Raw genomic sequence first — 17,337 nt, 5'->3', positions numbered from 1 at the left:
TATAATAATCTGATTCCCGTTTGCCTGTCTCTCTTTGCACTGTTCCTAAGACAAGCCCCACCGCTCCTGCGGGGCTCTTTAGCAGGAGTTAGGCTGTTGGGTGTGGTGAGTTGAGCTCAGTACTGACAGCCTGCTTAAAGTTTCACCCCCAGAGGATGAAGAGGCCAAGAACCTTGCAGAAAAGTTAGCCAGGTTCATAGCAGACGGGGGTCCTGAGGTGGAGACCATCGCCCTCCAGAACAACCGCGAGAATCAGGCCTTCAGGTAAGGCTCTGTGTGCACATGCAGACAGTAGACAGGTGGGAGGGAGGGTTTGTATTGGTTGGTGTGTCAGCAGCAGATCCTGATATCTCCTCTGGCTAGGAAGCAGAGTGCACTTGGGTCAGAGGCCAGAGGGCCTCTGGTGGACACTTCTGAAGGCTCCTTCCAGAGTATCACCACTTAAAGGGACCAGGTGTTCAGAACGTTAGTCTGTGGTGGATGTTTTAAAGTCAGCTCCTTAGAAAGGCTCACCTTGGCCATGTCCCAGGCAGGTGAGGGTACAGGACTCCATGTGTAAGGATTTCTTTTTTTCCCTTTATGTTTTTTATTTTGAGACAAAGTCTTACTGTTGTACCCTTGGCTGTACTGGAACTCACTGTGTAGACCAGGCTAGCCTAGAACTCAAGAGATTCTCCCGCCTCTACCTCCTGAGTGCCTCTACCTCCTGAGTGCTAGGATTAAAGGTGTATACCACCACACCAGGCTAGGCTGGGAGTTTCTGACTCCAGAGCTCATGGGTATGTTTTTGAGTGGTATCTGAGCAGTCATACTAGTCTCTTTCTCTAGTGTGTCTTACAGACAATCTAGCATTTATCTTGTTCTGTGACAGATGGCATTTGCTGGCTGGGGACAGGATGGGCTCGTGGCTCAGAAAGGTTTATATTGGATGTGTTCTTGGGATGCCTTTTATGATGAGGGAGCAGTAGGGAACAGGAGTCTTGAGGTATGAGGAGTAGGAACTAAAGAGGGCTGGATATTAGCGGACCCGCCCATGAGCTGATACTCAAGCCTGAGGTTTAGATTCTTTGTGCCATCTGCTCTGTGGTCTGGAGGGCAGTATGCTGTGGAGCTGAAAGGAACCAGCAGACTCTAGTTCTGTAGCAAGGACTGCCCTGGAGTTCCTTCTCCTACCTCAGTCTACTACTGAGACATCTACTGAACAGGTGTACATTACCACACACAATCTTTTTTAAAGTTATCTATTGAGCTCATTTGAATGAGTACTCATTTTCTGTGGAAGTCTGTCTGGCACAAGACATCTGGGCATAGTGGTAGGAATTTATTCTGAGCTCTAGCCTCTCAGGAGGTCCATGTCCAGTCCCACCCAACCAGCTTTTCACTGAGGTATAAATGGCTCAGGTGTCCCTGAGCCTACTGCCTGGCTCTTTGCCTGAAGGATCTGCCTCAGGATAGCTCATTGACACTGGGCCAAAAGTGTGTGAGTACCTGGGATGTGGGGTGGCTGACAGGAGGCTATTCCCACTCTCATCCCTGTGACTCCCCAGACTGGGGAAGGAATGGGGCATTCGTTGTCTGGCACTCACAAGGTACGTGAGTTCGCATGACATGGACAGTTCAGTCTCACTTGCTATCTTAGCTTTGTTTCTAGCTATCATAAAAACGTTCCCTCAGCAAAGCAAGCAAAGGGAGAAGGGTTGTTTTGGTTCTTAGTTCCAGGTTACAGTCTTTTATGGGGAGAGGTGCCAGTAACTTAAAGTAGCTAATCATAGCCGCAGTCAAGAGCACAAAGAATAAATGCATTCTTGCCAGTTGCTCAGCCTACTTTTTCTATTCTCTTATGCAGCTTAAGACCCTAATACAATAGGCAGTTCTTCCCTCTCAATTACCAAAGTCAAGATAACCCTTCATAGACATGCCCACAGGTCAAGCTGATCCAGACAGTTCCTCAGTGAGACTCCCTTCCCAAATGATTCTAGATTGCGTCCAGTTGATAATGAAAACTAATCATCACACTTGAAAATGTGAGGTAGCCATGAAGCCCAGACTTGCCAGGTAGACAGGTGTCACTTCCCTGCATTCCTGCCCATCGCTACTGGTCCCTGAGGTGGCCAGCATACCTTGTGCATCCTGTAGCCTGGTTAAATACTTTGTAGCCTCGGTGATGGCACGCCTTTAATCCCAGAACTTTGGGGGCAGAGGCAGGCAGATATCTCTGTGAGTTTGAGGCCAGCCTAGTCTAGAGGGTTGCAGGACAGCCAGACTACACTGAGAAACCCTGTCTTCAAAAACCAAAAATGGGGAAAAAATGCTTTGAAAGTTGGATGTGATTGTGCAAGCTTTTATTTCCAACACTTAAGAGGGCAGAGGCAGGTGAATCTGTGAGTTTAGGCTAGCCATGGCTACAGAGTGAGACCCTGTCTCAAACAAACAAAGGAAAAGACCCCTTTGTAGCCATGTGTCAGGAAGCCAAAGGCATGTTCTTTGGGCAAGCCAACACATTGCTAAGCTGTGTCAGATATGTCATCTGAAGTGATGATACAGCAGTAACAAACCAGCACTCAGGAGGCTGAAGCAGGGGGATCATTGGTGAGTTCAAAGTCAGCCTAGGCCGGGCGGTGGTGGCGCACGCCTTTAATCCCAGCCCTCAGGAGGCAGAGGCAGGCGGATCTCTGTGAGTTCGAGACCAGCCTGGTCTACAGAGCTAGTTCCAGGACAGGCCACAGAGAAACCCTGTCTCGAAAAACAAACAAACAAACAAACAAAAAAAAGTTATCAAAGTCAGCCTAGGCTATATAACAAGGATCTACCTCATAAAACAGAAATGTCAGTTATGATCTAGCATTCAACCTCTCAGAGACTGCACAGTTGCTGAAAGGCAGCTGGCCTCTTCTATGTGAGCCAGTTTCTGGCATGCTCAGTTCAGTTTTTGTTTTTTGGTGCTTTGTTTGTTTGTTTGTTTGTTTGTTTATTGGTTTTTTTTTTTTCAAGACAGGGTTTCTTTGTAGCTTTGGAGCCTGTTCTGTCTGGATCTAGCACCTGTAGACCAGGCTGGCCTCGAACTCACAGACATATGCCTGCCTCTGCCTCCTGAGTGCTGGGATTAAAGGCGTGCACCACCACAGCCCGTCTACTTGGTCATTCTTATACAGTAACCCAGTAATACAAAGAAGATACCACCCAGTTGGCAGTTAGCAGGCTTTTTCTAGCTTTTCCTAGGCCTCATGTGAACACACAGACTGAGTCTATGGGACTTCGTGAGAGGTTCTTGCTTATGCAAAAGGAAGCTTCAGTATCTGACCTGGTGCTGTCAGTTTCTGTGTCCTCTGATACACTACTAAGCATTTTGCAAGCCACGTGGTAAAAATATTCAAAGGCATACTGCCTCGGTGCCATGTGTACAGACTACAGTCCTTCCCTGAACAGGAGAGGACAGCTTCACTTCCATTGTTTAAGGCATTCTCAGTCACTTGGAGCTGTTTTCTGCCCTCAGATTGTATGCATAGGCTCTATGCAAATCTACATTGTTTATGGGAGAGACTGAGCATCTGAGCACAGAGAGTTAGGTAGCAGCAGGTCTCAGGCAGCCCCTGGGGGACTAAGGCCCACAGCTCTCTTGTGGGGTACAGCCCCACTGGGACCAACCTCCAGGTTTATGGGCGCAGGTCCAGGTCCTCAATTCAGGACCAAGTCCCTTGTACTGTGTGTGTATGGCTGAGTCTTTCTTGGTATTTGCCACATGAAACTGGGAACACTGGGTCAAGTCACTCCATTCTTCCCTGTCAGAGAAGCAGGCACTGGAGGAGAGCTGAGGTCTTTGTTGCCTCAGTCCTTCTGTATTCCCATCTGGCTCAGGAGAAAGGATGAGCTTTCTGCCTTCAGCTTTCAGGGGATGAGTACTTCTGTACCCGAGCCACATACTTACCTTCAAGATGGGGCTGGAACTCACTGTCAGCCCACAGGGTGCAATGGAGATATGGCTGAATTTGAAGGAAGGGTACCCAAGGTCTTCCAGCAGCTCAGAATTTTCTGATGTAAAGTGACTGATGGGCTGGGAGGTTCTGAGGGTGCCTGTCACACCCCAGCATGAGCCTCTATTACTGAAGGAGGCCTGATACAAGCTTGCAATACTGGACAGTAACTCCAGCAACCCTGACTGCATACAACCTGATCTGCTCTAACCCCAGTAAGGAAGGCCAGATCTCAACCCACCTGTGTTGTTCCCCTACTTTCCTTTGCAGTTTTCTCTATGATCCCAACAGCCAGGGGTACAGATACTACCGACAAAAGCTGGAGGAATTTCGGAAAGCCAAGGCAGGCTCTGCGGGCGCCCTCCCTGCTTCTGCTTCCAACCCCAGCTTACGGCGCAAATCAGCTCCTGAAACCCTGTCAGGAGCTGTGCCCCCCAACACTGCCTGCCCCACTCCAGTGGCCCCAGCACCTGCCATCAACCCCACTCCGTCCATCCCCGGGAAGCCCAACACATCAGCTACTGTGAAGAGGAAGCGGAAGAGTCGATGGGGGCCTGAAGAGGACAAAGTCGAACTGCCACCTGCCGAACTGGCACAGAGGGACATAGATGCCTCACCTTCACCTCTGTCAGGTAGGCCACCCTGTCTTGTTGGTTCTAGGGGTCATTTCAGATCCTGGGCCACGATTTCACTCCTGTGACTGCATGCTCTGGGCTATTTGTTTGTAGACATGCATGTAGTAAGAGGCTGCTAGTTCATTTCCCTACTGCCCAGCAGCTCAGACCCGAAATAACCACACAGAAACTGTATTAATTAAATCACTGCTTGGACCATTAACTCTGACTTTTTTTTTTTTTAAATATTTATTTATTATGTGTACAATATTCTGTGTGCATGCCCGAAGACCAGAAGAGGGCGCCAGACCTCTTTACAGATGGCTGTGAGCCACCATGTGGTTGCTGGGAATTGAACTCAGGACCTTTGGAAGAGCGGGCAACGCTCTTAACCACTGAGCCATCTCTCCAGCCCTTAACTCTGACTTTTTATTGGCTAACTCTTACATGTCAATTTAACCCATTTCTATTACTCTGTGTATCACCACGTGGCTGTGGCTTACTGGGTAAAGTTCCAGTATCTGTCTCCAGTGGGGCTCCATGACTTCTCACTGACTCAGCTTTTTTTCTCCCAGTATTCAGTTTAGTTTTCCCCTCCTAGCTCTACTCTGCTCTGCGCAGGCCCAAGACAGTTGTTTATTAATCAATGGTAATCACAACATACAGAGGAGAATTCCACATCACATGCATGCAACCAGAATTGGCCCTGAGTCTCCAGTGGGAATTGGGTCTAGGACCCACACAAACACCAAAGCCCTGTCCCTATCAGTGCCTCTTTTGTGGACTGATATAACTTAGAGCCAGGCTTGGTGGCATAGCCCTATTATCCCAGCAGTCAGAAAGCTACATCGGGGCAATTGCAAGTTCCAGGCCAACCCTCTTTCAAAACATATATGTGTACATACATGCATGCATACATACATAACATCTATCCTAGTAGGTGAAACAGTCTCACTGTGTTTTTTGATTGAGGAACAATGTTTTGAGATATTGTCATGTAACTGAGGATAACCAGACCCTGATCCTCTACCTCCTAGGGTGGTGTATTCTACCATGCTTGGCAAAGTGTAGTAAGTAGTGTCTTACTCCAGGGGATATGTATAGTGTGAGGAAATAGGATTGAGGGTTATAAAGGGCTGGGTATGGTAGCACATAGTTTAATCCCGCCATTCAGGAGGCAAAGACAAGTGAATCTCTTAGTTTGAGGCCAGCTTGGTCTACATTGTGATGCCGGGCTAGACAGGTCTACGTCAAGACAAAAACAAAAAAAGACTTTAGAGGACCTAAGAAGTTAATAATGATAAATGATATATATGTTTTTTAATGCTGAGTGTCAAACCCAGGGCCTTCAGCATGCTGGGCTGCCTCTGAGCTACAGCCCCAGCCCTCTTGTTCTGAGATGATGGGTGTAAACCACCATGACTAGCTTCCATTCTTTTTGTTTTTTCATATTTGCCTGCATGTATGTCTGTACACTACATGTATGTGGTGCCCACAGAGACCAGAAGAAGGTATTGGGTCCCTGGGACTGCAGTTGTAGGTGGTTGGGAACCATCATGTAGATACTGGGAATCAAACCAAGGTCCTGGAAGGTCAACCAGTGTTCTTCACTGCTGAACCATCTTTCCAGCTCTCCATTCTTTTTTGAGACAAAGTCTGATGTAACCAAAGCTGGTCTCAAATCTTTATACTGTGATTAAGGTGTGATCCTCCCGCCTCCACCTCCCAGTGCTGGTATGATGTGTTTGCCACTGTGGCTGGGGTGGGTTTCTGTCTGTGAGACTGTCTTCTATATATATCAAGTCTGACATCTCTTTGCAGTTTGCACTGGTTTCTCTGTCTGTCTGTCTGTCTGCCTGCCTCTCTCTCTCTCTCTCTCTCTCTCTCTCTCTCTCTCTCTCTCTCTCTCTCTCTCTCTGTGTGTGTGTGTGTGTGTGTGTGTGTGTGTGTGTGTGTGTGTGTTTCAAGACAGGGTTTCTCTGTGTAGTCCCAGCTGTCCTGGAACTCACGCTATAGACCAGACTGGCCTCAAACTCATAAACATCCTTCTGCTGCCGGGCGGTGGTGGCGCACGCACTCGGGAGGCAGAGGCAGGTGGATCTCTGGGAGTTCAAGGCCAGCCTGGTCTACAAGAGCTAGTTCTAGGGCGAGCACCAAAGCTACAGAGAAACCCTGTCTCAAAAACAAACAAATAATCCTAACTGCCCCTGACACCTGAGTAGTGGGGTTAAATGTGTATTTCACTACCTCCCATTTTTCTTTCTTTTTTTTTCTTTTAAGATTTTTATTAAGTATACAGTGTTCTGCCAGAAGAGGCACCAGATCCCATTATAGATGGCTGTGAACCACCATGTGGTTGCTGGGAATTGAACTCAGGACCTCTGGAAGAGCAGTCAGTGCTCTTAACCTCTGAGCCATCTCTCCAGCCCCTGTTTCTCTTTCTTAACTAATCACTCTGGTTAGGACCTATGTACCATGTGGCATAAGAAATGGTAGAAGCAGGCATCTTCATCTTCGTCAGCTTACCAGGAAAGCTTTCTGTCTGTTGCCACTGCATGCACATGATGTGCTTTTTGTTTTGTATGTCTATGCATTCTCTAGATTGGCTCCTCACCAGCATACTGGACAACTGAACAGTGCCACCACTCCAGCTTCAGCTCTTTATTGATGTTTTGTGTAGGTGCTATTCCCATTGTCAGAAATGCCATCTTCGGGGTTGGGATGTGGCCCAGCAGTGAGAGCTTGCCTGTCAATCATTGCAAGTCCTAGGCTCCATCCCCAGATGCACATTGTACCCTGTTACTGCAAGACACTTTTTCCCTTTTAGTGCTGTCAATTTTTGCTTAATGTATTTTGGAGGCTTTCTTTTTTAAACGTGTGTATGGGTGTTTTAAATATATGTCTGTACACCATATGCTTGCCTGGTACTCTCAGAGCCTAGAAGAGGGTATCAGGTGTTTGTGAGCCACTGTGTAGATTAGATGGTGGGAACTGAACCCTGAGTGGGAAGAGTAGCCAGTGCCATCTCTCCAGTCCTGTATATTTGTTGATGATGTTTTGAGTCAGTAAGGGTTGCACTCTGCAGTTCTGGTTGGTTTGGAAGTCTCTAGGTAGACTAGGCTGCCCTTGAGCTCAGATGTATCGGTCTCTGCCTCCCAAGTGCTGGGATTAAAGGTGTGCACCACCAAACGTTCAAGGCAGCAATGTGAAGGCCGTAGGAAACTGGATAAAGTTGGCTCTCTTCTTCTATTATGTATATCCTGGATTTGGAACTTGGGTCACCACACTTAGTGATGGGTGCATTTATAATTGTGCCTTCTCTGTGAGGAGTGCCTCAGCATGTCTCTTGACCTCTTCTTACTTACACAGGTCTTACCCAGAGCTTTAGCAGCATATCAGGGCTCTCAGTGAACTGTCTCCTGGGCATATCTGTTTCTGCCATATTTGTGTCCATTGATTTGCCATTACCCTCTATTCAAGGTCACACAGGTGGTATTTTTTTTTCTGTCCTAGCACATGACTTACGTTTTTGTTATAGAAAGTTCAGGAAATTGTCTCAGTGTCTCTGCTGCTGAGGTTATATTTAGGAAGTGGTTCCCTGTGCCAATGCATTCAAGTGTACTTCCCACTTTCTCTTCTGTAAGGTTCAGTGTGACTGGCTTTATGTTTAGATCTTTGATCCATTTGGACTTGAGTTTTGTGCTTGGTGATAGATATGGGTCTATTTTCATTCTTCTACATGTTGATATCCAGTTATGCTAAATGTGCTTTCTTTTTTCCATTTGATATTTTTTGCTTCTTTATCAAAGATCAGGTGTTTGAAAATGTGTGGATTAATATCCGGGTCTTCTATTCGGTTCCACTGGTCCTTCTGTCTGTTCTTATGCCAGTACCAGGCTGTTTTCAGTACTGTAGCTCTGTAGTAGAGTTTGAAGTCAGGGAGTGTGCTGCCTCCAGAAGTTCTTTTATTGCCCAGGATTGTTTTGGCTATCCTGGGTTTTTTGCTTTTCCATATGAAGTTGAGTGCCATTCTTTCGAGGTCTGTGAAGAATTTTGCTGGGATTTTGATGGGCATTGCGTTGAATCTGTAGATTGCTTTTGGTAAGATTGCCGTTTTTACTATGTTAATTCTGCCTACCCAAGAGCATGGGAGATCTTTCCACTTTCTGGTGTCATCTTCAATTTCTTTCTTCAAAGATTTAAAGTTCTTGTCATACAAATCTTCCACTTATTTGGTTATAGTTACTCCGAGATATTTTATGCTTTCTGTGGCTATTGTGAAGGGTGATGTTTCTCTGATTTCTTCCCCAGCCCTTTTATCATCTGTGTACAGGAGGGCTACTGATTTTTTTTTTTTAAGTTAATCTGTATCCTGCTACATTGCTGAAAGTGTTTATGAGTTGTAGAATTCCTTGGTAGAATTTTTGGGATTGCTTATGTAAATTATCATATCATCAGCAAACAGTGAGAGTTGGGGGCTGGAGAGATGGCTCAGTGGTTAAGAGCATTGCCTGCTCTTCCAAAGGTCCTAAGTTCAATTCCCAGCAACCACATGGTGGCTCACAACCNTATTGTATACATAATAAATAAATAAATAAATAAATAAATAAATAAATAAATAAATAAATATTTAAAAAAAACAGTGAGAGTTTGACTTCTTCTTTTCCAATTTGTATCCCCTTGATCTCCTTTTGGTGTCTTATTGCTCTAGCTAGGACCTCAAGAACTATATTGAATAGATATGGAGAAAGTGGACAACCTTGTCTTGTTCCTGATCTCAGTGGAATCGCTGGGAGTTTCTCTCCATTTAATTTGATGTTTGATGTTGGCTTGCTGTATATTGCCTTTATTATGTTTAGGTATGTTCCTTGTATCCCTGCTCTCTCCAAGACCTTTATCATGAAGGGATGTTGTATTTTGTCAAAAGCTTTTTCGTCATCTAATGAGATGATCATGTGGTTTTTATTTTTCAGCTTGTTTATATGGTGGATTATGTTGACAGATTTTCATATGCTGAACCATCCCTGCATCTGTGGGATGAAGCTGACTTGATCATGGTGGATGATGGTTCTGATGTGTTCTTGGATTCGATTTGCCAGTATTTTATTTAATATTTTTGCATCAATGTTCATCAGTGAGATTGGTCTGTAATTCTCTTTCTTAGTAATGTCTTTCTGTGGTTTGGTATCAGGGTAACTCATAAAAAGAGTTTGGCAATGTTCCTTCTGTTTCTATTGGGTGGAATAATTTGAGGAGTATTGGTATTAGTTCTTCTTTGAAAGTCTTCTAGAATTCTGAACTGAAACCGTCTGGTCCTGGGCTTTTTTTGGTTGGGAGACTTTGGTGACTGTTTCTACTTCTTCATCAGTTATACGTCTGTTTAATTTGCTTCTCTGGTCTCGATTTAATTTTGGTAAGTGATATTTATTCAGAAAGTTGTCCATTTTCTTTAAGTTTTCCAATTTTGTGGAGTACAGTTTTTCAAAATATGACCTGATGATTCTCTGTATTTCCTCCATGTCTGTTGTTATGTCCCCCTTTTCATTTTTGATTTTGTTAATTTGGATATTCTCTCTCTGCCTTTTGGTTAGTTTGGATAAAGGTTTGTCTATTTTGTTGATTTCAGCTTTCACTTTATTTCCTGCCCTCTAGTTCTCTTAGGTGAGTTTGCTTCTTTTTTTTCTAAAGTTTTCAAATGTTCTGTTAATTCACTAGTGTGGGAGTTTTCCGGCTTCTTTATGTAGGTGTTTAGTACTATGAACTTTCTGCTTAACACTGCTTTCATTGTGTCCCATAAATGTGGGTATGTTGTGTGGTCATTTTCATTGAATTTTAGGAAGTCTTTCTTTCTTCCTTGACCCATTGATGATTCAGGTGAGCATTGTTTAATTTCCATGTGTTTGTGGGTTTTCTGGAATTAGTATTGCTGTTGACTTCTGGTTTTATACCATGGTGATCTGATAAGGTACATTGGGTTATTCCAATTTTTTTGTATTTGTTGAGGTTTGTTTTATTACCAAGTATGTGGTCAATTTTTGAGAAGAGTCCATGAAGTGCTGAGAAGTAGGTAATGGAATATTCTTTTTTTTTTTTTGTATCATTGACCTGTCCAGTGGTGAGAGGGGAGTGTGGTGTTTAATGTATTTAAAGCTTTAGAACTGTTTCTTTCACATATGAAGATGCCCTTGTATTTGGGGCATGATGTCTGATATGACTAATATGAAATGTCCTTCTTTGTCTCTTTTGACTGATTTTAGCTTGAAGTCTATTTTGTTAGATATTAGGATAGCTACATCTACTTGTTTCTTAGGTCCATTTGATTGGTATATTTCTTTCCCAACCCTTTACTCTGAGACAATGTGTTTCTTGTAAGCAGAAGAGGGATGGATTCTGTTTTTGTATCCAGTCTGTTAGCCTGTGTCTTTTTATAGGTGAGTTGAGTCCATTTACATTTAGGGATATTAATGACCAGTGATTGCTATCTCCTGTTAATTTAGTTTTCATCGTTGGTGATGTTAATTTGTGCATTTTTTTTCTTCTTCGGGATTTTCTGTAATGAGATCATCAATTGTCTGTTTTTTGTTCGTGTAGCCATCTTCCTTGGGTTGGAGTTTTCCTTCTACTATTTTGGGTAGTGCTGGGTTTGTGGCTAGGTATTGGTGAAATCTAGATTTGTCATGGAATATCTTGTTTTGTCCTTCTATGGTGATTGAAAGTTTTGCTGGGTATAGTAGTCTAGACTGGCATCCGTGGTCTCTTAATGTCTGCATAATGCTTGACCATGACCAATGTACATGTCTCCAATGTAATCCTGATAGGTCTACTTTTATATGTTACTTGGGCTTTTTCCTTTGCAGCTCTTAATATTCTTTCTTTACTCTGTATGTTTAGTGTTTTGATTATTATGTGGCGAGAAGACTTTTTTCGGATCCAGTCTGTTTGGTGTTCTGTACGCTTCTTGTATCTTCATAGGCATATCTTTCTTTAGGTAGGGAAAGTTTTCTTCTATGATTTTGTTAAATAAATTTTCTGTGCCTTTGAGTTGAACTTCTCCTTCTTCTATACCTATTCTAAGATTTGACCTTTTCATGGTGTCCCATATTTCATGGATATTTTGGTTTAAGCTTTTGTTAGATTTAATGTTTTCTTTAGCTGATGAGTCTATTTCCTCTCTTGTATCTTCAGCCCTTGAGATTCTATCTTCCATCTCTTGTATTCTGATGTTCATGCTTGTGTTTGTGGTTCCTGATCTTTTTCTTATGATTTCTGTTTCTATAATTCCTTTGGCTTGTGTTTTCTTTATTTTTTTCTATCTCAGTTTTCAAGTCCTGAGTAGTTTCTTTTATATGTTTGATTTCTTTTTCTTTGTTTTCTTGAAGTGATTTGCTGATATCTTGCAATTTTTTGTTTGTTTTTTCCTCCATTTCTTTAAGGTAATTCTCATTTCATCTTTAAGAATTTCAAACATTTTCTTGCGATTATTTTTTAGATCATTTTCTTCTGGTTCATCCATATTTGGTTGTTCAGGTCTTGCTGTTGTAGGGTCTTTAGGTTTTACTGGTGTTGTGTTGCTCTTTGTGGTGTAGCATGTGATCTTACCTTGTCTACTCATCTTTTCCTCTAATAGGTGTGGTTGGGGCTGTCTGAGATTCTGTTGAATAATTTTCTAGGTGCCTGTGAATCCAAAGCTTAGTTTTTCCTCGTGGTACAGTCTAGTTACCCAGTTGGTTATTCCTGTTTCTGGAGATAGCTCAGTGCTCCTGTGCTTTGCTCTGCTCCCTTGGAGTTTGTTGTCTGAGGCCTACTTTGGCCTAGGCTGCTGGCTTTGATCTGTTTCTGTAAATCCTGGTCTGGATATCCTCCTGCAGAAGTCCGTGGCTTGGAGTTGGACCTGTTCTTGTGGAGATCACTGACTCTAGATCTGGTCACTGATTCAGTCCTGATCTGCCAGTGTTCTGGGACTTGGTTAGCTCCCAGGACTGATTTGCTCCTGGCTTCTGCTCCAGAGACATTTTCTTAGTCTAGATTCCTTTCTCAGATGACTCTAGCCAACACACTGAAAGACTGCTCTCCTGGTCCCTGTGGGTGAGCATCCTGTCTAGCTTTGAGGGCCAGTCTCCAGTTCCAGAGTCTTTGTTCTTAGGTCAAATTAAAAAACTTGCGAATGTCAGGATAGTGCCAGGCGCAAGCTAAGAAACAGCCTTCACTAAAGGGGGAGTGCTTCTGCTGGCCACAGAGAATCCAGAGCCCTGAAGATGAAGGCACCCAAGCTGTAGTCCAGAGTAGCAGCACAGGCTCCAAACCATAGGCTGAGGTTCACATCCCAGTGAATTATGTTGTATCATCTCTGTCTGGGAGGACTTACTGCCTGTCATTGGTAGATGGCCAGAGAAAAGGGGAGTCTCTTCTCAGCTTCATGGGTCCCCACATCCCCCTGTGCTCCTTCCTACAAGCTCTCAAACAAAGATCAAGGGCGCACTGGGAGCCTAAGAGCCAAGTGTAGATTGTGTGATGGGGTGACAGTCAAGTGTGTGTGTGCATGTTGCTGAGGGTGAAACCCAGGGCTTCATTTATGTTGGTCAAACACTGCCCCCTGAACCACATTCATCCCTAATGGCAGTGCCCCGGCCCTGATGGCTTTTTTTTTCCAAGACAGGGTTTCTCTGTATTGTCTTGGCTGTCCTGGAACTCTTTTTGTAGACCAGTCCGGCCTCAGATTCACAGAGATCCACTTGTATCTGCCTCTCAAGTGCTAGGATTAAAGGTGTGTGTCACCCCACCAAGTGCCTTGCTGACTTTTGTGGACTCAGCCCTATCCATTAACCTAAAGGGATCTCTGTTTTGCAAGCGTGTAAGGACCTGGTTTCCATTCCCAGAGGTGTTTGGTGACTTCTGTCAACCATATGAGCACCTTCACTATGAATCAGTACAGCTCCAGTCAAGTTCTAAGATAATGTTAAATTAAATGTCCATAGCTTTGAGGATAACTAGCTGTCTTCCCCAAGGAAGCTGGGGGAGCCATATGGCAGATACTAATGGCAGACCCAATCCAGTGGGCATCTACACCACATAGCATGTAGATAGCCTTGTAGACATGCACAGAGCTCAGCTTCTTTGGGTTGCTTACCAGGCCCCTTAGCTGTGTGTTATTGAGTGAGGACTCGGGCCAAGTTTCTATTATGGGATATGGGACATTCTCTGATCCCTGGTGTCAACATTTGTGGCTAAGGGACTCTGAAACCTTCCTGGAGTAGACCTTTCTAAAGAGGTGAACAACCAGTGCACATGACAGCCTCCACCACAGTGGAGCCTCTCCAGGTCAACCTCTAGGACAAGAGAGCCTGTGAACCCTGCCTGGGGTATATCGTGGGCAGAATTGACACCAGGTACCTGAAACCCTGGAACAAGGTTGCCACCTTCTTACTGTCCTCTCTGTTTTCTGCCTCTAGTTCAGGATCTCAAGGGGCTTGGTTACGAGAAGGGGAAGCCTGTGGGCCTGGTGGGTGTCACAGAGCTGTCTGATGCACAGAAGAAGCAGCTGAAGGAGCAACAGGAGGTAAGGCTACAGGTGGGGCACTCAGCTCTGATGGTGATGAAGGGCCTGTTGTGTGAGTGCCACCTGAGGAGTTCCTGACAGACGGGTCCCCAGAACCAACATTAGGTAGTGTCCAGTGCTCTGGACTGGGCTTTGTAGAACAGTCTCCATTTGCTCTCTCTTTCCCTAACTCCCTCCAGAATCTAGGACAGGGTATCCTACTGCGCAGGTCAGGTGGGATCATAGCCCCAGAGACCCCAGCCCTGCCTTGCCATAGACCTGTAGCCTGACATCTGCGGTAGCCCTTGCTCTGTCGCTGAGGGTCTCCACTCTCCATGCTAGGATGTGGATGCTTCAGGTTGCGACTCTTATCCTGTCCCGCTTTTTTGGGCAAGGAGACAACCTCCCAAAGCCTCTGCCTGTCCTCTCCACAGATGCAGCAGATGTATGACATGATTATGCAGCACAAGCGCGCCATGCAGGACATGCAGCTGCTGTGGGAGAAGGCACTACAGCAACACCAGCATGGCTATGACAGTGATGAGGAGGTGGACAGCGAACTGGGAACCTGGGAGCACCAGCTGCGGCGCATGGAGATGGACAAGACACGGGGTGTGTGGGGCACGAAGGGTGGGAGAATCCCATTCATCTGCACCACCTGACCATGACATGGTCCAAAGATGGACCTCTGTTTTCTCGTTGACGGGGGAGAGCCTCCATGAGCAATCACTGGTCTGTGTGTGGAACACTAGGCAACGCTGATATTGCCTACCACTTTATCCCTCACCATTCATCTTTCCCTCTTCTCTGGGCAGAGTGGGCAGAGCAGCTAACACAGATGGGTCGGGGCAAGCACTTCATTGGTGACTTCCTGCCCCCTGACGAGCTAGAGAAGTTCATGGAGACCTTCAAGGCCCTGAAGGTGAGTCCTGGGCTCAGGCCTGGGGAAGCTGATGGGGAGGCACCAGCCTTCCTGTGCCATGACAAACAGTGTAGCATTTCCCAGCCACAGGGAAATCATACCTCCAGAGGTCCCCACTCACCTCCAAAGTAGAGGGAGTTTTTCTTTTTTCTTTTCAAGACAGGGTCTTGCCAGGTGACACTGTAGCACATCTGTAATCCCAGCACAGAGGCAGGTGAATCTCTGAGTTTGAAACCAGCTTGGTCTATAGAGTTTCCAAGATAGCCAAAGCTACACAGAGAAACCCTATCTCAGGGGAGGGGAAAAAAAAAAAACAGCCGGGCGGTGGTGGCGCACGCCTTTAATCCCAGCACTCGGGAGGCAGATGCAGGCGGATCTCTGTGAGTTCGAAACCAGCCTGGTCTACAAGAGCTAGTTCCAGGACAGGCTCCAAAACCACAGAGAAACCCTGTCTCGGGGAAAAAAAAAAAAAAAAAAAAAAAAAAAAACAGTCTTTCCATGCAGTCCTGACTCTGTAGAACAGGCTGACCTTGATCTTTTGTGATCCTGCCTCTACCACTCAAGTGCTGGGAGCGGGGGTGCACCACCTTGTGTGTTGCTCCTACTGTGGTGTCCTCAAGCTGGGTATTCAGCACAAATTGTTTTTAGAACATGCACTGTTCTTTACAGTAAACTGTTAATGTCCCAGTGGGACTGTGTCAATGTCACTTTGCCCCTGTTGACTCGATTGCCAGGACGCTCAGTCCCTTGAAGATAGCAAGACGAAGAGCTTGATCTGTTTCAGGGGAGTCTGCCACTGGTGGGAGTGGGGCTCGTGGGTGGTTCCAGTCTGGCCTACGGCTAAGAACAGATAGCTGTAGTCCCCATGGCAGGCAACTTCCTCTTCTTCTGTTGCAGGAGGGCCGAGAGCCAGACTACTCAGAGTACAAGGAGTTCAAGCTGACAGTGGAGAACATTGGCTACCAGATGCTCATGAAGATGGGCTGGAAGGAGGGCGAGGGGCTGGGCACTGAGGGCCAGGGCATCAAGAACCCAGTGAACAAGTGAGTGCAGCCAGGGGGCTTGCTGGGAGCATTTGGATGAACACTTAAGGGCCTAGAGACTAGTGAGCATTGTCTCAGGTGTGAAGTCTTAACACTGTGCGTGACCTCAAGGCTGGCTGACCCAAGTCTGAGTGAATCTAGGACCTCTCCTAGGGATGCTGAGCCCTGCCACTAATCCCCACCCCAGTACCCTGTAGTCCTTTCCTATCTGTCCACAGGGGTGCCACCACAGTTGATGGAGCGGGTTTTGGCATTGACCGGCCAGCTGAGCTTTCCAAGGAGGATGATGAGTATGAGGCCTTCCGCAAGAGGATGATGTTGGCCTACCGCTTCCGGCCCAACCCCCTGGTGTGTGCCTCCTTGACTCCTGCTGGTAACGGGGAGGTGACGGCAAAGCCCCTGCCCTAACTCCCTGGAAGGTTCTGGAGGGGGGACCTGCAGTTTCCCACTAACACTATCACTTTTGATCTTTCTGGCCTCCTACAGAACAACCCCAGACGGCCCTACTACTGAATACTCTGGAAACAAAAAGTCTACTTTGAGATCAGCTATCCTGGGACTGTGGAGTGTTGTGGCATACATCTCTGCCCATTCTGTTGTTACAAGTGTTGTGCTGTGTATTAAAGTCCCCGTGCTCTCCTGCCCAGCATCTTCTTCCTACTGTTTCTAGGAATCCCTTTTGTCCTTCTCCAGTCCCAGTAACTGGAGGCCAGCCAGTTGGTGAGGACTTTACTCCAGGCAGGGGAAAGAGAGGCCTCCAAGCACTTCCTAATATGTACATGGGTTGGTGTTTCCTGGGCACAGCTGGGGTGGGGGTGGGGATTGTCACAGGGACTGTCTCATACCAGAAGCTAGTACAAGAGTCTTTGAAAAGTCAGAACTTGTGCTCACTCACTACAAAGTTACAAGGCCTTCACATGAGCAAGAGCCCAGCTGGTGGCCTCCTAGTGTCAGTCCCTTTGGTTCCATCCGTTCATGATGCCCCTGATCTGCCAACACCTCCACCTGTTCAGAGTCCTTGTCACAGCTGCCTCTTATCTCCAGTTTACCTCTCCAGCCTCCTTTTCCACCACACCCCACCTGGCCTAGCCTTCCTGCTGCCCAACAGCTCTCCCGAATCTTGGATGACTACCATGGGGAGTGTGTCTCCACCTCTCATGCTCCAGGACCTCCTGTGGGAATGACACCCCAAAGCTTCATGCCCAGACATGGGTTCACATTTGCCTGTGGTCACTTCAAGAAAACTCTCAAA

General features: G+C 46.0%; 1 protein-coding gene across 3 annotated transcripts in view; it reads left to right on the top strand.

The window, feature by feature from the left end:
• Nucleotides 1-16,731, top strand: part of Sugp1 (SURP and G-patch domain containing 1) — a 33,449-nt gene extending 16,718 nt beyond the window's left edge. The window contains exons 7-14 of one of the 3 annotated variants that reach the window (XM_050127636.1): nt 141-264; nt 4,242-4,603; nt 14,035-14,141; nt 14,555-14,732; nt 14,936-15,042; nt 15,940-16,085; nt 16,304-16,433; nt 16,572-16,731. In XM_050127636.1, the coding sequence (XP_049983593.1) occupies nt 141-264; nt 4,242-4,603; nt 14,035-14,141; nt 14,555-14,732; nt 14,936-15,042; nt 15,940-16,085; nt 16,304-16,433; nt 16,572-16,598 (1,181 nt within the window). In that variant the 3' untranslated portion in view covers nt 16,599-16,731. Of the gene's footprint in view, nt 1-140; nt 265-4,241; nt 4,604-14,034; nt 14,142-14,554; nt 14,733-14,935; nt 15,043-15,914; nt 16,086-16,303; nt 16,434-16,571 lie in introns of those variants that run through there. The other 2 variants (XR_007589456.1, XM_050127637.1) reach the window with 2 other exon arrangements.
• Nucleotides 16,732-17,337: the final 606 nt, after the last annotated feature.

The sequence above is a fragment of the Alexandromys fortis genome, unplaced genomic scaffold (assembly GCF_014885135.2).
Source record: "Alexandromys fortis isolate MF-2015 unplaced genomic scaffold, M_Fortis_MF-2015_v1.1 scaffold_284, whole genome shotgun sequence".
Lineage (NCBI taxonomy): Eukaryota > Metazoa > Chordata > Mammalia > Rodentia > Cricetidae > Alexandromys > Alexandromys fortis.
Note: the sequence above shows the minus strand (reverse complement) of the source record. Positions and strands in the feature narration are given on the sequence as shown.